General features: G+C 36.8%; 2 protein-coding genes across 2 annotated transcripts; both read right to left on the bottom strand.

Moving 5' to 3' along the window:
- Positions 1 to 914: 914 nt before the first annotated feature.
- On the bottom strand, positions 915 to 7,954 carry acer3 (alkaline ceramidase 3). Its single transcript, XM_059539264.1, has 10 exons — positions 7,786 to 7,954; positions 5,707 to 5,817; positions 5,546 to 5,598; positions 5,306 to 5,358; positions 4,632 to 4,713; positions 4,031 to 4,066; positions 3,632 to 3,690; positions 3,179 to 3,280; positions 1,886 to 1,990; positions 915 to 1,802 (listed from the first exon to the last, which is right to left on the bottom strand). Exons 1-10 carry the CDS (start codon positions 7,886 to 7,888, stop codon positions 1,703 to 1,705), a joined length of 804 nt encoding a protein of 267 aa, XP_059395247.1. The 5' UTR covers positions 7,889 to 7,954; the 3' UTR covers positions 915 to 1,702.
- A 4,960-nt stretch (positions 7,955 to 12,914) lies between these two features.
- On the bottom strand, positions 12,915 to 17,466 carry LOC132127278 (serpin H1-like). The gene is made up of 5 exons (XM_059539076.1): positions 17,326 to 17,466; positions 15,245 to 15,847; positions 15,068 to 15,166; positions 13,890 to 14,122; positions 12,915 to 13,801 (listed from the first exon to the last, which is right to left on the bottom strand). The coding sequence occupies exons 1-5, from the start codon at positions 17,393 to 17,395 to the stop codon at positions 13,499 to 13,501; spliced, it is 1,308 nt and encodes a 435-aa protein (XP_059395059.1). The 5' UTR covers positions 17,396 to 17,466; the 3' UTR covers positions 12,915 to 13,498.
- Between the last annotated feature and the right edge of the window lie 763 nt (positions 17,467 to 18,229).

The following is an 18,229-nucleotide window of genomic DNA, read 5'->3' as shown; positions in this document are numbered from 1 at the left end:
TAAAATCCACCATTTCAGTCATAAGCATCATTTAGGCACTAAACTGCAGTGATAGTGGCAATCATTTTCCTGTTGTTGGTTCATTTGTACTCCTAGAGAAAATGCTGAGCTCTTTTATTTGAATCCTTAGATAATTGATGGAATATTTAATTTGTAGTGATTTAATATAATGCACATCAAGGCAACAAGGAATAAACTACAGTTAAATGTAAGGCACCCTCAGTGGTACAAACACGACTCCAACCGAAGCTTTATCTGGAACACTGTGCCTCACGCCTCAATGGAATATGTACGATTTTCTTTTTATCCACTGTGCTTCACATAGAGATGATTGTGTTCTTGTTGAACCATTAATTTGTCACAATACATAAAACAAATGACAAATCAATATTAATATTAATCTTCATACGTAACCATAACTTCACTGTTATTGTTTTTGACTGCAAGTGCAGCCAGTGGCAGATCAAGTAGTAAATATTAGAGAGGAGAATAAAATGGATAGGGCTATCTAGCTTATGAGACACCCATTGACTAGTAATAGTAAGGTTTTATATGATTTTAATCAATTTACTGAGTAACAGCATTTAAGTATCTTAGCTCAATGTAAATAAAACTAATAATAATAATCCCTTCATAAAATGATCACATTAACACTATATTCATAATAAGTTTACCTAAAATGAGAATAAATTAAATTAAATCAATACAATTACATATCGGTGACATGAGGGTCTTGAAATTTTTTGAAGGGCACAATCAAGCTTAACTATGTATTTTTATACAACTATAAGTTCTGGTTTGTCCTTGAATCAACTGTGTTTTGAGTCACTCATTCAACTGATTCATTCAAAACAGATGAACAAGTCTTGACGATCTTAAGAAGCGAGTCACTGAATCATAAATTGAACAGTTTGTTCAAAAACACTGATTCATTCTGAATGGCTTAATGCATTGTGGCATTGTTGATTTAGTGACTCACTTAATTTGCAGAGCAATTAATGACTTGTTAAACTCTTCTACTGTAATTAATAATGTTATTATGTAATATGTGTAACATGGAAGCGATTATGTAACATGCTACTGTATCTCTTAAACACGGAGTACAAGGACCATTATTACAGTAAAATGTGTTACACTAATACCTCATCCTCATCTTCATAATGAAAAATATCATACTTCCCTCCCAACTTATTAACATTCATTAATTTTTCAGAACTGCTTAATTTGACCTCCATAACCTCTAAAAATGTAGAGATAAAAGTAAAATCTTGCATAATCTACATTAAGTTCAAGTACAAAATATGAGATGCCAAACTGACTAGATATGATCCATCAAAACTATATTAGTTTCCCTCATGAAAGCAACAAAAAAATACCAGCTGGAACCAAATCCTAGTTTTGGCTGCTTCTTTCTCGCTAATTAGACCCCCTGATTTATAGGACAATTTCTAAGCATATTACAGTGTGCAAAATCATGAAACCACAAACCTCTCATCTACCCTATAATAAAGACAAAAGCTTTCCTTCATTTGGCAGCTTTCTCAGTAATGCACTTGGCAAACGGTGCGGAAAGGGGAAGAAGGGAATGGGGGAACCAAACCGACAGCCTCTGGTCACTTCCTGCTGCTGCTGAAGCTCATTGGCTGGACCTCTGTCTGTCTGAGGTCTGTGATTGGTCCATCTTTCTCTTCTCAGGTCCTTTTCAACTCGCCTTCTGAGATTCAATGTGCAGCATCGGCCAAACGCCACACAGAAACTTCACTTTTGGTCTGTGCTTGAGGTAGGTTAAGCGAATCTGAAGGCTACAGCAAAAAAATTTAATAATTATAACCATATGCAACATTCATCATGCAATTAAGTGATTTAATGTTTCATAATTACGTACCTGAGGAGTATGTGTAAATATGACCCCAGGCCTGTTAGGATGTGCCACCAAGCATGAAGCTGCGTAACCGCTCCGACCACGGGAGGCAGCCGCTGCCGTGTGGCTCTGAATCAAAAATAGTGACAAACAATGACGTATTATGTTTTTCATCTGCTCTCATTTTGTTGGTCAACCACAAAACAAAGAGATTTAAGTAATATAAATATAAAATATTTAGGAGTATATATATATATTTATATATTAGTGGTGGGCCGTTATCGGAGTTAACGTGCTGCGTTAACGTGAGACTCTTATCGGGTGATAAAAAAAATATCGCCGTTAATCTATTCTCAAAGTTGGGTTGGGAGCTGGGTCTATATTAGGCGAGCTTTGATGACTTTCACCTTGATATTTTAGCACGGATGTATACCTAACCGAATTGCACTGTAGGGGGTGAGAACGAGTCTTTAAACCTGTGTGTATGCCTACTGTGAAATTACCACATCAAACGTGACGTGCTAACATGGATGCAGTTGAAGCCGCCGGGTTTGCTTCAGGGAAATTTTCCGTCTTCCATCTTCAGGGAAACTCCGTCTGCAGTGAGTATGAAGTCCGTGTGCGTTTCGTATGTGGTGCAGAAGCAGAACGGACTCAATGTGCTTTCAAACAGGAAGCGTTTGCAGTCCGCTACTCGGTACGTGAACGATCACTGCACTGCTGCAGACACAACGCTTCTGGGACGCACTGACGGACTGCAACCGCGTGAATGCTGGAATCCGTTAAAATGGGTGCGTAAAAAAATATGAAAGGCATACACACTGCAGACGGAATATGTGTGAAACAGGCGTAAGGTTGTTTGCACCTTGTGAAATGTGGAAATAGTTTACAGTTTTCTCAAGCAGTTTGTGATGCATTTTGGAAACAGGCGATGAGCCACCTGTCTTGAGAAACCCGTTCTCAAAGACTTAATGTTACTTTTAGTCATTATTTTATTTGGGTAACACACATATTCTGAATGCCTTCAGCAGAATTCAAATGAGCCATTTTAATCTAGATTAATTCCAACATTACAGTAAGATTAATCTAGATTAAAAAAATTAATCTATGCCCACCACTAATATGTGTGTGTGTGTGTGTGTGTGAAAATATCATTCATATTTTTAATATATCTAAATGTTGAATTTTGAAATTGAACATGTCAAATATTTTAATATTTAATTTTTCACTTTCTTGTAGACTTAAACGTTACCTTAGTTGACTAAAATTAAAATGATACTAAATGCATGAAGTAATGTAATGCACATGTAGATCTACCTTAGAGAGTCACAAAAGATATTATCGATGTTCCATAATAGGAATCCCAACAGGAAGATGCTTAATGATGTAAAGCAGAGGGCTCTGAGCCATGGATACACCCTGAAAAGCACAGACAAGCACTTATTTGTCTTCGTACAGATTAAAGCATTAATCATAATAAACATTAATACAGACATTGTTTTAGCAATTTTTGTAATTTGTGATTACCTCATAGCTGGTTGGTTTGGTTCATATCTTATAACACTTTATCAACAACTTTTTCTAAATAACTGTGGGAAAATGAATGGGAAGAAAACTTTGCTACCTAAGCTACTGTTCCCAAAAAGTCAAAACCCTTTTTCCTTGTTGAATAAACTGTTTCAATTGGAAATATCGCATATTATAGAAAGTGAAACAAGCTTCAAATGCAGTGAATACAGATTTGGAAGTGATAAAGATTTATTCACTCACCAAGTGACTATGAAAACAGAGCGAAACACCAAGAAAGCCACTAGTACGGCATACATAACCTGGGGGAATGATTTAGCTGTTGTTAACCTGTGTATTTAGCACCATCTGCTATATAAACAATACAATATAATTTAGCTTCCGTCGTGTTGTGCTGGTCGTATTAAACAAAGAGATCACAGCATTGTGTTTATTTACAGTCATGTACTATTCAATACCCTGAGCATGAACAGAGTCACACCCTACTGTCATGCCTTTCAACAATAGAAACAGACAACAAATACTGACTGCAGAAGCTGTTTTGACACTACATTGTGGTGCTCTCAAAAACACCAGACAGAATAGGATAAACCAAAATAGAGAGGGTCTTAATGTAGCATTAAATGTTTAGTCAGGCCTCACCTGATGAAACACAGGCTCCTTCCATATCAGGTAAATCTGCAAAAGATAAATGAAATGCACTTCTTGAGCATGGAGAAATAAATACCTAAAAATATCAATAATATATACAGTACATAAAGAGTGGGGACTGAGACTGTACTGGATTTTATTAATTAAAAAAAAAATAATGTTGTAGAGTTTCAAAAAAATTAAAACAATGAAAGTTTAATACGAAAAAGAGGAAATATTTATTAAGATTTTGCAGTATTTTTAGGTCATTTATTTTCCCCATTGTTGTTGTTACTTAAAACATTTTTATGCAAAGTGTCATGGCCACTTTATGCCCAATAGATATCCAAATAAAGAATAAATAACATTCCTCAATAATGCTCGATAATATGAATGCCATATTAAGAAATATTAATGTTTTATTTTTAATTAATTTATTTTTATTTCAATTCAAATTATATTGATTACTGAATTTTATTTGAAATGAAAAGGTTATTAGAAAATATATATATATATTTTTTTTTAGAAATTTCTGACATTTGCGCCCAACCCACTATTTGTACAGTATATGTATGTGTGTGTGTGTGTGTGTGACAGTAAAGAAAAAACGTACCACACTAACAATAATACTGAAGGTCAGCAAAAGTGTAATTGGCAAATAGTTAACAGCACGCTCTTGCTTGAAGCACTCATATCTGTAATATGTGAGATATGCATTCAGATTCAGAAAAAACGTCCATAGTAAATGACCTACAATCACGTGCTACCTTTCAAAAGTTTGGGGTCAAAAGGTTATTTCAAAAGTTTGTATTATTTTTTTTTATTTGTATTTTTTTGACAGAAATGAATATTTTATTCAACAAGGACGCATTAAATTGATCAAATGTGACAGTAAAGACATTTCTAATTTACAAACAAATAATTTGTATAAAAATAAATAATTGCAATTAATTTAATTTAATTTTAATTTTATCCAAAGCGACTTACAGTGCATTCAGGCAATCAATTTTCACCTATCATGTGTTCCCGGGGAATCAAACCCCCAACCTTGCTCTACCAATTGAGCAACAAAAAAAATATTTCACATTATTACTGTTTTACTGTATTTATAATCAAATCCCCATCATAGACTTGTTTTAAAAAATCTCACCAACCCCAAACTTTTGAATGACAAAAGATATCCAAAAAATAATTTTCTGTTCATACAGCATCAGATCCTCTTTAAGCTTATAATGAGTGTTCAGAGGTCAAAGTTGAAGGCAGACAGTGTAAGAAGTGTCAACTTACAGACAGTAGACAAAGACACAGCAGCTGTAGATCATCGGCAGCTCATCCAGTAACTAAAAACAAAAGACAATCCGGAAACTGACAGCATTTGTGTGACACTTGTAAATTACTGCTATTGCTTTAGGGATGTACCGTTAGATAACCAGCTTTGTGGCTATGAGAACAAAAGTGAAAATATGCTTTTCATGTGCTTGGCAACAAGATGCACACTTTTACAGGCTGAAGGAAAGTCAAGCTTACCTGCATCTCATACTGTAGTGTCATGTGGAAGCTCCATGAACCAATACCTACGGCTGTAGCGAAAAAAGAGATAACATTTAAAAGGTACATTTTATCTCTGTTTGTTTAGGAAATACAGTCTTGAATAACTGGGTGAAAAAATTGCGTGAAAGATACATTACCAGCAAGTCCTAAAAAGGACCACACATAGCGTACTTCCAAACCGTCTTTACATGTCTGAATGGCTCCATAAATGGGAGGTAGGATCATAATCAGGTTACTGACAGTATTCCCTGGAGAAAGCAAAAAAAAACTAAAAATTTTATTTTAATGAATTTAAATATTAAGAAATAGTTCACCCAAAAAATTATTTGAATTTAAATGAACTCACCCTCAGACCATCCTGGATGTACGAGTTTGTTTCTTCAGATTTGGAGAACTTAGCACTACATCACTTGCTCACCAATGGATCATCTGCAGTGAATGGGTGCCGTCAGAATGAGAATCCAAACAGCACCCATTCACTGGAGAGGATCCGCTGGTGAGCAACTGATGCAATGCTAAATTTCTCCAAATCTGAGGAAACAAACTCATCTACAATACATCTTGGATGACCTGAGACTGAATACATTTTCAGGGTGAACTATTCCTTTATAAGTCATATTTGAGTTATTCTATGAATAATAACAGTAAAAACTGTCCTGAACTTCCACTTGAATGGAAATGAACAATAGATGAGTGCACTTCATCCAAACTGGCTTCTTATCACCACCAGCAGCTGTCGGTTTGCTATTGTGCCTCTTTGTTGAGTTCAAGACAACTAAACCTATGCTAGAAAGCCCTTACCGCGGTGTGTACAGGCCTATTGTTTCACTCTTTGGGTATACGGTTTGTCATACTGAACATGGCACATTCCTTCAAAAGACAACAGGTTCCCGTTGGCACTGAAATTCCTGTTGGTTCTAGCAGCGATTAAACTTATGTTTGAAATATGACTGGGTGTAAATTATGTTTTATAATAAAGCTTCTAATCAGACTTTTTGATCCTTAAATCAAACACCACTATCCTAAAACCCTATAGGAAATTACAGCTGGAATTCAAGCTCTATTAGTATTAATGTTCGCATATCCCTTTGTGCCCTTTGACCAACTTATCAGAGTGACCTGAAATCTACTTCAGCAAACAAATGGAGATAGAATGGCTACGTACACTGTTTCCTTCCATACTGTCATATATACCTATGGTATTTTTTTCTTAAATATTAGGACTGTAATTGAATTATTCAGCTGAGTTCGACAATCATTGAATTTTCAGTTTTTACTTAGAATGTAGCTTTACATTATTATTATTCATCATCTACTCAGACTAACAGTAGGCTAACGTTACAAGCTAAGACCTGAAAACCATCTTCAGTTGGTAATGTTTTTCTGTCAGCAGCAATTACTGTAGTATTGTAGTAAGTATAGGTAGAATTATCAAATATACAACTTCACTAAATCTGGCATTCATATTTACAGTACACAAGATATGTTGCTGGTTACACTGTCAGTTCTTTATAACCACGTTCAGCTGACTTAGCTTCATTCTAGCAGCTCTGATTCGAGTCACTACTCACATTTTCAGAACATTTACTCATAGTCAGATTATAATTAAAGCAAATTTAAGAACGATTAACATAAGAAAACATATGCTTGGTGGGGAACAAATATTTTCTTCTGTTCACATTATTTGATTTCACAGAAAATAAGTATCGGCGGCACGAGCTCCTCCCTAAATACTGGCACACACTGGGTTTCATTCATTCTCTTTCCGGTTATTTCATTTGTTTGAATTTTTATTTGTTATTGAGCTTTACGATACAAGTTCAACACGGACAGAGGGTCGCTGGCCTCGGCTGCCAAGTTACGAATCCTACTATGGCTGGATAACGCTTATGAATTTTAATTAGGTTACGTTGACGTTGCTTTTGAACTTCGCTAAGAACAAGGCGTGGCTTTTTAATATTAATTACGTCACTTTGACGTTGCTTCGAACCCTTCCAATGTAGAGGACTTGTCTTTTCAATATTAACTACGCTATGCTGACGATGCCTCATAATCGTCCAGTAGCAAATGATTGCCTCATGAATATTAAGTATCACGTCTTTTCATAGTAGGGTTCAACAACGCTCCTCTCTCCCGTTTTAACATCCGTGTTTATCGTCCTACTCGACAATGGACCGCGTACACCAAACACAAGCCTGACGTTCAAACGTACTTACAGAATTCTGCGATGTAATACGTGACCACATAATTGTCCTCGCACCAGTCGAGAGTTGAGGTCGGTGTTCCCCAGTAGCCCGGCCTGTCCGCCGCCGGAGCCATGATGAGAGCCTTTAGAGGGAGAACAGATAAGTTAGCTCTGACAGGCGGAGGGAGGAGTTGCCTGTACGGTAACGGATTCAGAGCCCCGTCCAATCTGAACGGGTCTACGTGCGATAAAAGTTGCACTGCAAACAATAGCCTTCTGTAACTCAATATAATGAAGAAATCGTTGCTCTAGTTTAGTGCTCTTTGAAAGGACAGCGCACTACTATATAAATACATAAAATATATAAGTTACAAATGAAGAATAGTTCGTGAACATCGAAAGTCAAAGTATAAATGACATTTCCAGTGTACATAAACTGTTGACCTATCATACAACATGCAAAATTAACATTTTACCATAACTGAGAAAATACATATTTGCCATTATATATATATATATATATATATATATATATATAATTTGTTAGAAATATAGCTGTTTTCCTTTAAAGTTGATATTATAATATGACTGTTTAGCTGTTTTCATTGAATATTAGACGACTTCTGTATTTTTCAGCTTTTACCGATAATGCAGGTGTTTTATCACGACATTTATCATTTTTTGTGGGTTGAAGGTAAAGCATGAGTGTGCAGCTGTACACAATCAGATGACAGAGATCACATGTGAGAATACAGACAAACCTGTTTCTTTTGAATAGAAAGTCTCACCAAAAACTTGATGAAAAAACGATAAATAACTCTTGTTTTCTATGTAGGGCGGAACCGATTCTCTTTTTAACCAGATAAATCTAGATCATAGTGATAGTTGTTCCCTTCATGTTCCCTTATCAGTATGTCATTTAAGCGAATCATGCTAGATGCTTTGTGAAGCTTTTTGCAGAACAGAAGTCTGAAGTTTGAATGCCAAAACAGTCAACGTGTCAAAATTCATATAAATAATAAATCTTTCTTTTGATAGATCTTAACATTTAAAAAAAAATATATATATAAAATGAAATAAATCCGAATAGACCAGTAAGGGTCACGCCAAATGTAAGTTTTGAGAGAAATGAAAAAGAGGTTGTTAGCTGTAAAATGAATAAATAAAAATAACCTAAAATAAAAAAGACTGATAGTTTATCCCTCAGAGCCTCTTTTTCATCCACGTTAAATTCAGTATGGCATTTCACCTGACTTTAGGCCATGTCCACACATACACAAGTATTTTTATAAATGGAGTTTTACCTTTTTCTATTGCTAAAACATTCTCTGTCCACATGAAAATGGAAAAGCATGCTATGAAGCACTGTCAAGAGCATGCCACACCAACAGGTGGCGATATAATCTCAACCCTTAAACCATGTTGGCCAGTCAGAAGCCTGAAAATGTTTCCAGGTGTTTAACAGTGCATGCTTCAATGTCACAACAAGCCAAAATCTTGGAGGGAGTTTTCAAAAAAAGGTACGGTTTCAGCGACCTGGTGCTGCGTTTGTGTGTGGACGAATGGCCAAACTGCATAGAAATGGGTTTTGGTTTTGAAAGTTTGTGTGGACAGGGCCTATGGTCCTTGCACACTTAGTTCGAAATTTTTGTATGCGTTTTTTGTATTCGTCATCCTTTCTAATCAAAATGCTATGATTGTGAGAATTTTTGTTTTTATTGATGGATGAAAGGACCAAAATTTCGGGCTCAGTGTGCAATGACCTTAAAGGGATAGTTCACCCAAAAATGACAATTATGTCATTAATGACTCGCCCTCATGTCGTTCCAAACCTGTTATGCTTTGTTCACAACAAATACGAATAGAGCGTCAAATTCGCGTCTACCGCGTCTAGTTTGCCGCTTGATCATTTTGAATGCATAGAAAGCAAAAGTTTGAATCGAAATTGACGCTCGTCTGAGGTGAAATCCACTTCTTGTGGAAGGGGCAAGTGCTAGCAGGTGTCTGTTTGCAAGATGGCTGATGTTGATTGAGCACTCGGGTCTTTTCCACTTTTTCCTGCACACGTCCTCTGAATAAATGCATTATCTTGTTAGCGAAAAGTAGCTGTAGGCTATATTAGGGGGAAAATAGTTGTAAAAAACAGCGGGAAGGCCGCGGGTCGATAAACGTGTACGTGACTCAAAAGTTAAATGTGTATTCACAACACGCTCTTCCAAGCGAGGTCCTTTTTATTTCTGAAATATGAACTTGTGTGTGATACTTGTGTCATAAAGCTCTGGTTGATTGCTCACTGACAACATCAGTCGTTCCTCCATGTTGAATGAGTGACTCCTGAGCAGGCTCCTGATTGGTTAACGCGGCGCGAATTGATGGCAAAGTTTAAATTTTTCAACTCGGGCAGCAGATGCGAATTCGCGTCAAACACATAAATGCACATAAGCACCATTCGCGCCAGACGCTCAATTCGCGTCATTCGCCAGAACTAGACGCGCGAATTAAGCAAATTCGCGTCTTCCGCACTGTGCTAAACGCCTCATTCGCGCCGCGAGACCTCCAGATGCGCGTAAATGCGCCTTTGCATTGACTTAACATTGAAATTATTCGCGCAAGACGCTCTATTCGTGTTTGATGTGAACACAGCATAAGACCTCCATTCATCTTCGGAACACAGATATTTAGATTTAGTCCAAGAGCTTTCTGTCCCTCCATTGAAAATGTGTGTACGGTATACTGTCCATGTCCAAAAAAAACATCTTCAAAGTAGTCCATATGACATCAGAGGGTCAGTTAGAATTTTTTGAAGCATCGAAAATAAATTTTGGTCCAAAAATAGCAAAAACTACGACTTCATTCAGCATTGTCTTCTCTTCCGTGTCTGTTGTGAGCGCATTCACTGCAGTGTAGTGATATGCGGTTTGCGAACGAATCACTCGATGTAACCGGATCTTCTTGAACCAGTTCACCAAATCGAACTGAATCGTTTGAAACGGTTCGCATCTCCAATAAGCATTAATCCACAAATGACTTAAAGGGATAGTTCACCCAAATAGCAAAATTATGTCATTAATAACTCACCCTCATGTTGTTCCAAACCAGTAAGACCTCCGTTTATCTTTGGAACACAGTTTAAGATATTTTAGATTTAGTCAGAGAGCTCTCAGTCCCTCCATTGAAGCTGTGTGAACGGTATACTGTCCATGTCCAGAAAGGTAAGAAAAACATCATCAAAGTAGTCCATGTGACATCAGAGGGTCAGTTAGAATTTTTTGAAGCATTGAGAATAAATTTTGATCCAAAAATAGCAAAAACTGCGACTTTATTCAGCATTGTCTTCTCTTCCGTGTCTGTTGTGAGAGTTCAAAACAAAGCAGTTTGTGATATCCAGTTCACGAACGAATCATTCGATGTAACTGGATCTTTTTGAACCAGTTCACCAAATTGAACTGAATCGTTTTAAACGGTTCGCGTCTCCAATACGCATTAATCCACAAATGACTTAAGCATTTAACTTTTTTAATGTGGCTGACACTCCCTCTGAGTTAAAACAAACCAATATACCAGAGTAATTAATTTACTCAAACAGTACACTGACTGAACTGTTGTGAAGAGAGAACTGAAGATGAACACCGAGCCGAGCCAGATAACGAACAATAGACTGACTCGTTCACGAGTCAAAAACCGGTTGTATCAGTTTTCGGATCACCAGTACTTTTTTCGGACAGTTCGATTCAATAAACCGGTTAAAGAAAGTGGTTCACCGGTTCTTTTGCGCTCGACGTAATGGCGTCATTGGCGATGATTGCCCTTGACTCTAGCCTTCAGTTTACCCGCTCTCATAACACTAGCACAGAATCAGTTCAGAATCAATCACCAAAAGAATCAGTTCGGTTCAGACGCTCTGTTTGTCAGTCTGCTTCACACTGAATCACACATGCGCAGTATCATCAGCTCCTCGGTTCTCGAATCGGACGTGTCTGACAGAAACGGTTCTTGACTCGAGAACGAGTCAATCTTTTGTTCTTTATCTGGCTCGGCTCGGTGTTCATCTTCAGTTCTCTCTTCACAGCAGTTCAGTCAGTGTACTGTTTGAGTACATGAATTACTCCAGGATATTGGTTTGTTTTAACTCAGAGGGAGTGTCAGCCACGTTAAAAAAGTTAACAGCTTAAGTCATTTGTGGATTGAATCGCTGAATAAAGTCCTAGTTTTTGCTATTTTTGGACCAAAATTTATTTTCGATGCTTCAAAATATTCTAACTGACCCTGTGATGTCACATGGACTACTTTGATGATGTTTTTCATACCTTTCTGGACATGGACAGTAGACCGTGCACACAGTTTCAATGAAGGGACAGAGAGCTCTCTGACTAACTCTCTGACTATATCTGACTATATAAACTGTGTTCCAAAAATAAACGGAGGTCTTACGGGTTTGGAACAACATGAGGGTAAGTTATTAATGACATAATTTTGCTATTTGGGTGAACTAACCCTTTAAGCTGTTAACTATTTTAATGTGGCTGACACTCCCTCTGAGTTCAAACAAACCAATATCCTGGAGTAATTCATTTACTCAAACAGTACACTGACAGAACTGCTGTGAAGAGAGAACTGAAGATGAACACAGAGCTGAGCCAGATAACGAACGAAAGATTGACTCGTGTTTTGAACTCGCTTACAACAGACACGGAAGAGAAGACAATTCTGAATACAGTCGTAGTTTTGGCAATTTTTTAACCAAAATGTATTTTCAATGCTTGAACAAATTCTGACCCTCTGATGTCACATGGACTACTTTGAAGATGTTTTTATTACCTTTCTGGACATGGACAGATACTGTATACACACAGTTTCAAATGAGGGACAGAAAGCTCTTGGACTAAATCTCAAATATCTTAAACTGTGTTCCGAAGATGAACGGAGGTCTTACGGGTTTGGAACGACATGAGGGTCATGAGTCATTAATGACAAAATTTTCATTTTTCGGTGAACTAACCCTTTAAGGTTTATTGTATACTGAATAATTTGGCATCTGCATTCTGTGCACATTATACATACTTTATACTTCAGAAAAAATAAGTGTATTATTGTAGTACACATAGCCACAAACTATTTGACCTTAAAAGAAGTACAGTGTAAAAAAACAACACACACACGTTCTCTCTCAGTGATGCTGATTTTATTGAAAAAACGAGGAACAAACCAACATTTTTAGACAACCGAATGTGAACACAAGGTCTAAAATGGTACAAACATGGGCTCATATTACATGCTGTCTAGTGAAGACACAGTATTCAGTGCAGACGCAAGTGTGCACTTCTGAGAGGAATGATTCAGCATGGCATGGTAACAAAATCCACAGAAATCTAAAACTCGGGATATTGAGTTATGCACTCCAGCAATCAAAACGCAATGGAAAAAAATAAACCCCTGAGCAAAAATGCTGTTCATGTGGATTTATAGCAAGCAAACTTCATGGAGATCATACTTAATATAAGCATGCTGCACTTCTCAGAAACCGATTCAGGTGTAAATTTAGATACTTTGTCAAGTACATTTGCATTTTTTGAAACAAAAAACATGAGGCACTTAAATGTCACTTTTCAAAGTAAATGTAACGGATAGCACATGGTGGTCCACAGATCTAATGGAACGAACTCAGGTGTACCATTTACACACATCCATAAATCTTCATTCTCACACAGTCATTTACCACATACAATCACACTTAAATTAGCTAATTACAATTCATCCCTCATTTTATCACCCTTCGGTCGGACCAGTCGGCCCATGAAAAGGATTGAGTTTGTCTTCTTGTCCTTCACCAGGAAGATGAAGGGATGGTCAACATAGAAGAGTTTGGGGTTCTTGAGCTTGTCGGTACCAAAGATGCTAGTATCGGGTGGATTTCCCTCCGTGTCCCACTCCATGGCGGAGGCGTGGAATACATTGGACAGATAGAGGTCTTTCTTCCCTGAGATGTTAGACAGATCAGCTTTTGCCTTGTCCACAGCTTCGGTCAGACCCAGCTCGGCGAGATGTTTCTGCAAGAGAGCAAGCCGTTACAATAGTAACTGAATTCACAGGTGATTGAGTATATACTAGCTTGTTGGAATTGCAGATTGTCCGTACCTGCAGGTTGTGGCTGACCTCCACGCTGACCTTTGGCAGTGACACTGCAACTGCCCTCTGTTCCATTTTACTGATCCAGGTGTTGAGTTGTTGACGTGTCAACAGTTTTTCCACTCTCTCCAGGGATTCTACGTGGTACGGCATGATGAACACCACAGATGACATCTTATGGGCCAGTGCCATGTCCAGAACTAAAAGGTTGTTGGTTGTGTCGTCAAAAAAGCCATAAATGCCTGAAAGACAGCATGAATGCATGATGTAAATATGTAAAGGCAAATGATGGAAGCCTAAAATTTCCTTCCAAAGCAAACAGCAGTTTTGGATGTAAATGATTGTAAGTTAGTTTTGAACACAGATTTGTATTATTATTATAATGTTTATGTACTTGCCAGTGTCAATATTTATTACATTAAAATGTAAATTATGATAAAAAAAAATGTAAATAAAAAAATAAGTATTTTATATATTAATTTTATGTATAAATGTATACTATATCTAACAAAATATAGATTTTTTACGTATTACTTTTTTTGTAAAATAAATTTACAAATTTTGTAAATGAAATGACATGTCATTTTATTCAGTAAAATGGAACATGTTCATTTGACATATTCTTTAAGAAACACAAATATATTCTTTAAAATGAAAGAATATGAGAGGACAAAATACTGACTCAATTTATAGGATATTGTCATCATAAAAACAAAATATATATTTTTATTTAAATATATAAAATATTCATTAATTATAACAGAATATATAAATAGTTAAATTGTTAGTTTACCTTTGTTGTTTAATTTAAATCATTTTGTTTTTGTTGAGTAAAATTACATGCCATTTCACTGAGATAAATTGTCTAAAATAAATTAATATGTAGTAATAATGGCTAAATTTAAGGGATACAATACATAAGATATTTAAAACTAAATATGTAACTTATTTGAATATCTAGTTTAATTTTGCACTTTCTTATAAATTTAAATGTAATATTTATTGACTTAGGAGCATGCTAGTAAATTTGACAAATTAAAGAACACAACATACACAAAAAACTGTCCTGATAATTAATTTCTAATAAAAACTTAAAGAAACAAACAAAAAAATCCTTGATAATGAATCACTAAGCTACACATAATTATGTGTTTCAGGAATCATGTTTGCTTTATCCATGGCCTCACCTGTGCGATGCATCATGGGTACAGAGACGGTGTAGGAGCGATGCACTAAGAAACCACGATTATCCACCATCTTATGATGGAACTGCTCATCCCAGTGTGCTGCAGAGAAAACAGAGTCACATATTAGTTAAAGAATCTACAAATTGCTCCTAATTCCTAAGTGTTTCCAAGACTTACGTTTATAAAACATGGCATTGATAATCATGGCTCCATCTGTCTTCTCCACATCTTTGGTCACCTCGGGCAGCTTGCCATCTGTGGACTTTGATGCCCAATCATTGATGGCCTTCACCGCACTGCGTTTGTCACGGAAGTTTATTTTGGAGTGCTCACAGTTATAATGCTTCTTGCTGCTCTTCAGAAAGTTGTCGACGAAGCTCACAGAGCTGGGCCCGTACAAACGGTTGCTGATCTTCCAGGTGACATTACGCGCTGTTGAGTTACTGACCTCGGTGAGAAGCTCTGACAGCCCAGAGTGCAGCTGCTCATCCTTCACCGTAGTGGCACTCAAGACGGTTTTGACCTGAGAAGCAGTGTTGGATTTCCCTCCAAGAGCCACCAAACCCAATGAGGAGGCCACAACCACGGGGGAAATCACGATGTTCTCGATGTCCTTCTCTTTTGCCAGGTTGTGGTACAGGTTGAAGGCCAAATTAGCGCTGTTGTCTGCCAGGATGGAGGCATGGCTGCTGAGGGTCTTGTCCCCGCTCACAGTAGCCAGTAAGCACAGGAGAACCATGTTTGACACCAACATGATTTCGGAGGTGGTAAGTTTACAGCCTATAAAGGTAGAGAGGTTTAGTCAATTATTTCAGATAAACATGAGATGGTTTTCTTTATGTGTAGAGCTTTAGACTGTGTTCCTGACCACAGAACTGAAAGTAGCGCCAAGATATATTAGAGCTGTAATTTTAAATTCCCATAGCCTTTAATGACAGTCCTGCTATGCAAAAGGAAGTCCAGCAGACATTTAAGGCAGCAATGTTACATAACTGCCACGTGCACAGCTGTAACCTCACTAAGCTCTCTTTGTCATTACATATTTTTGTTTATTCCTCGCTGAACATAAAAATATATTTTTAAGAACTGTTTACACTACAATTAAAATCTTTAAGATTTGTTAATGGTTTTGAAATAAGTATCTTGTGCTCACCAAAGCTGCATTTATTTGATCAAAAATACAGTAAAACCAGTAATATTGTGAAATAATATTACAACTCTTTTCTATTTTAATATATTTTTAAATTAAATTTATTTTTCTGATGGGAAAGGTTCATTTTCAGCATCATCACTCCAGTCTTCAGTGCCACATGAGCCTTCAGAAATCATTCTAATATGCTGATTTGATACTTAAGAAATATTTATTATTATCAACATTTGGTAAATATAAAGTTGAACAGCATTTATTTGGTATGTAAATCTTTTTTAACATTATAAATGTCTTTACTGTCACTTTTGATCATTTTAATGAATTCTCGCCGAATAAAAATATATTTTCTTTAGATTAAAAAAAAAGAAGTAATCTTTTAAACAGTTGTGGATAGTATCATATAACTTTGCATGGAAAAAAAAGCTGTGCAGCCACATATACAGATTTCATGGCTCCCAGAGTCATCTTACGCTGGATAACCGTTATCCAATCAGCACTGCCAGGATGGCAGGAAGTTCTGACACTAGTGTGGGAACAGCAGACTTCAGAGAGTGTCTGTGCAGCTTTTCCCCACCCCTCTACCAGTGAATGGCCCAAAATGTTGCCTTCGGCCGTGCAAAGGCACCATACACCGCACCCTCTCAAAGAATGGCTTTTTATTATCCCTACATGTCAGAGTCTGAAGGAGCAATGGAGAACATTTGGAACTGTGGTGTATGCTAGAAACCTTTTGAATCATCTCACAAACACAGTAAATTAAACACACCGCACCCTCTCAAAGAATGGCTTTTTATTATCCCTACATGTCAGAGTCTGAAGGAGCAATGGAGAACATTTGGAACTGTGGTGTATGCTAGAAACCTTTTGAATCATCTCACAAACACAGTAAATTAAACCACTTACAGTAGCTGTGTATAAGCATCTTTTCACCTTTTTGTAAAACTTTAAAAAATGCAATGTCTCATACAAGCTTCTGTTTTACATTTCAAAATTTAAAATGAAGGATTCTGTTATGAAATACCACACATTTTATACATTTTTTTCATACGGCTGATGAAGCCTGAATGCAAAATTTGTTTTCACAGCTGTAACGGTATCTGTTACTCACCTCTCAAGAGCTCCCAAAAACTTCTGCAGCCTCTCGGATCTGTCAGCTTCCTCGACACCAAATCCTTCATGCAGACTTTATAGACTGGAATAGAAACTTCTGGAAGTTGGGAAAGGAGTATTATAATGGTTCCCGTTTTTCTGTGAGACCTCCCCCAGATCCAGTTACTGTGGGAACTGGACTCCTTTCCTCGAGGTCCTAAAGGCAGCAGGAACGGACCCCTTTCCTGCTCACACACTCACACAATGGCTAAACTGAAGTGCTTTTTCATGCAAAGAAAATGGTGAGTATGAAAAAAAAAATTGGACATCGGATTTATGAATGTGAAATGTGGACATCGGATTTACTGATTAAAATCAAATCAAATTTAAAAACATCCAAGTAAGTAAGTTAAGAATTAAGAAGTTAGTCTAAAACCTGGTGTTTGATACTTAATTTTATTCAAATTACATTTTATCTATTATTTTTATAATTTGTTCTGAAAATGCAAAGTATATTATAAAAGTAACAGTAAAAATAAGAAGTTTAGACATTGTTCTACTACTTCCACCCCCTCCCCATCTGTCTCTCCTCCCCCTCTCTTCTGTGTGCCACGTTTTAGTGGGTCGTGTCTTGGCCTGCAAGCGGACAGCAGACAAAACAGAGATTTTATCTGTCTAGTTGGGTTTAATGGATGCTTTATGGTTTCTATACGTCTTCATAACACCTCACGCACTAATATGCCATGTATCTTCCTTTTCTTCCTATAGCACTGGGAATCCTGTTGTACAAACATGAAGCACTGGAATGCATGAATAATCCCAGAGGAACATTTTATTGCATAGAAGTTGTTCTTTTAAAGCACAGGAGACTTGAAAAAATCTCAGTAATGTTTCATGTAAGTGTCGTTCTCTCAGTGCTGCAA

This window comes from Carassius carassius, chromosome 45 (genome assembly GCF_963082965.1).
Source record: "Carassius carassius chromosome 45, fCarCar2.1, whole genome shotgun sequence".
NCBI classification, from domain to species: Eukaryota; Metazoa; Chordata; class Actinopteri; order Cypriniformes; family Cyprinidae; genus Carassius; species Carassius carassius.
The sequence above is the reverse complement of the archived record's forward strand: the minus strand, read 5'-3'. Positions and strand labels throughout refer to the sequence as shown.